Genomic DNA, 2,582 nt, shown 5'->3' with positions numbered 1-2,582 from the left:
TTTCTATGTGCAATCTTAAAGAATCATCCTCCAATTCTGCCTCTCTAACACCAATCCATCCACTATCCACTTCCTCTCCATCTTTTCCAAAAACCCTAGATTGAGATGCTACAGAAGCAACACCAGGATTCGGCACCGTATTTCTAGGGAATCGCTTAACACGAGGTGCCATGTATGTGTTTAACAGAGAAGTTAATCGAACACAATTTCAGAAATTTTCAGAAGTTTTTGAGAAGAAGATGAGAAGAAGAGGGAGAGAGAAGGGTTTTTGGTTTTTAAAACTTTAAATATTTTTTTTTGGTTTAAGTAACCGTTTTAGTATTAATGAGTGAGTTAATTAGTGGATGACGGTTAATTAATGGGAGGATAGTTAATTAGGAGGATGGGTTAATTAGTGGGAAAGTTTTAGGATTAGAATTTAATTAAGTGGAAGGGCAGTAATGTAATTTAAACTATACGAGGATATTACAATAACTTTAGCATCGCTAGGACACCCCTTAGCAGTTTGAATTGGATGGCATCGTAAATCTGTATGCCTCCAAATTATCTTGTATGCCCCAAATTAGGGTTCTTTATTTATGATAAAATGTTTTTTTGGTTGGGTTGAACAGTTAAAGATGCCCGTAGAAGCAAGCCCTCCCATATATAAAGTCCCTAGAAGAATGGCTCATGATTTTCTGTTGATATTTCTTTCCCCTGGTTTATCGTCAGTAGTTTACAATTGCAAGGGTTTCAACTTTCACGCGCATATCTCTTGAGGCGGAAATCGCTCAAGGCCAACAACTTAAAAGTCCCAACATTTGGTTATTCATGAATATAGATTCAAGACATTTTAGTAAGTTTCTTTTAGGTATTGCTAGAGACGACAATCACAAGTTTTTCTAAATACACAACGAGGGCAAGAGCCACTCCATTAACTCCAACGATTAAAAGAGAGCTTAATAAATTTTTTCTCTGAAACGATCTAGAAAGCAAAAGTATTTACATTACACTGAAACTAACAAAGAAATAACATCGATAGTAAAGCAGTTGGATGATTAAACCCGTTTTTAACTTGGTTGTATATTCAATTTAAGCTCTTTCCTGTTCGCTTCATGGCAGCAGCGGAGTTATTAAAATTAGTGACATTTGATTGCCCAAAGTCTATAAATTCCGTAAATCCTGAATTGTTATTCAATCCAGGGTATTGGTTGCCGCACTGATACACACCATAAGCTCCAACTGAGGTAGGCGGCCAGGGCATATTTTGAGGAATGATGCCGATACCAGGTGCGGGTAATTGATAAGGAAATGATCCAAGTTCTCCTTTAATCCTTCCCCTAATTTCTGCAAGTAGACACTTGAATCTTGCTACCTCTTGCTCAAGAGCAACTAGTCCCTGCACCCTTTTTAACAACTGTTGATTTACGATCCTCAGCCGGATAAGCTCATCCTCCAATGAAGCTTGTCGGGCTTTCTTTCTCTCGCGATACTTACGAACCGATTCTCTATTACCACGTGAACGTTTTCTGAGTTTTTTGTCAACGGAATCATCTGTATCCTCACTTGTGGTTTTTTCTTCGACAGGAGGGTTTTGAGGGATGAAGTGGATGTAATTTGGTGAGTGAGGCAAATCGAGATTTTGCGATATATCTTGTTCAGATTGGTTGGAATTAGTATTGGTATGAGTACGCGCATGAGTATCATCAAGCATATAATCGAAAAAACTATCCATTGGACAACTGCTGAATAATTGATGCTCCATATTCTTTAAGAGTACTTGGTTATTTAACTCTCCATCATCCATGAATTAAGGGGAATTAATAAACACTGAAAAAGTTTGAAACACCAACCCTAATTACTGTAAACTCAAGTATAATGATTGACAATTTTACGAAGCTAAACCAACGATTGCACCAAGTTGAAAGTGAAAGTGTTGTTACCTCGTAAAACAAAGACAGAAAATTTGAAGAGAGGAGTTGAATCGATCTGTACTTCTTATTTCGAGTTTGTACTTCAAGTCAAACAAAAAGAATAATACAGAAACACCTAATAGAATCGTGATAGAGTGCGCGTTTTTTTGACACACATGAATGCTCGAGCAGCATAACACCCTGATGAGTGTTAAAAACTTATCGAATGCAAATTGTTGAGAAATAAAATGTCAAAACATATATTAAAATTCATCAATTTTGGATCTTTTCTAGTATCATTTTTGAATTTAAAGATTCATTCATGATAATTATCTAAAAATTTAAAAGCAACACTATATGAGACGTGGCACTTTTCCATTGGATCAATTCCGTTTTTTTTTTTTGGGTGAGGTACAATTTGAAGTACTGTACTGCATAGTATGGTAGTACACATCTAACACACTTATACATCCCTCCCACGCGCTTACCAATAACCCTAACGGTCCGCGAGTTATAACCCCAAAGGTGTCACTATCCATATACAAAAACTCCAACAAAACAAATTGTTCACAAAAACCTCATTTAATATAAATTGTCTATATTACCCTTGTAGTTTAAATCACCCCAACAAAAACAAAAATCAACCACACTTGAATTCTTATTATATTGTCACCCCCAACAAGAAATAAA

General features: G+C 36.1%; 1 protein-coding gene across 1 annotated transcript; it reads right to left on the bottom strand.

Annotated features, from left to right (window-relative positions):
- Positions 1–830: 830 nt before the first annotated feature.
- LOC113336292 (basic leucine zipper 23-like) lies at positions 831–2,188 on the bottom strand. The gene is made up of 2 exons (XM_026582244.1): positions 1,923–2,188; positions 831–1,809 (listed from the first exon to the last, which is right to left on the bottom strand). Exon 2 carries the CDS (start codon positions 1,784–1,786, stop codon positions 1,067–1,069), a length of 720 nt encoding a protein of 239 aa, XP_026438029.1. The 5' UTR covers positions 1,787–1,809; positions 1,923–2,188; the 3' UTR covers positions 831–1,066.
- Between the last annotated feature and the right edge of the window lie 394 nt (positions 2,189–2,582).

Source organism: Papaver somniferum, chromosome 1, assembly GCF_003573695.1.
Source record: "Papaver somniferum cultivar HN1 chromosome 1, ASM357369v1, whole genome shotgun sequence".
Classification (NCBI taxonomy): domain Eukaryota; kingdom Viridiplantae; phylum Streptophyta; class Magnoliopsida; order Ranunculales; family Papaveraceae; genus Papaver; species Papaver somniferum.
The sequence above is the reverse complement of the archived record's forward strand: the minus strand, read 5'-3'. Positions and strand labels throughout refer to the sequence as shown.

Excerpts from the sequence above, each read along its gene's own strand:
- LOC113336292 (XM_026582244.1), bottom strand. The coding sequence starts at position 1,786 with ATGGATGATGGAGAGTTAAATAACCAAGTACTCTTAAAGAATATGGAG.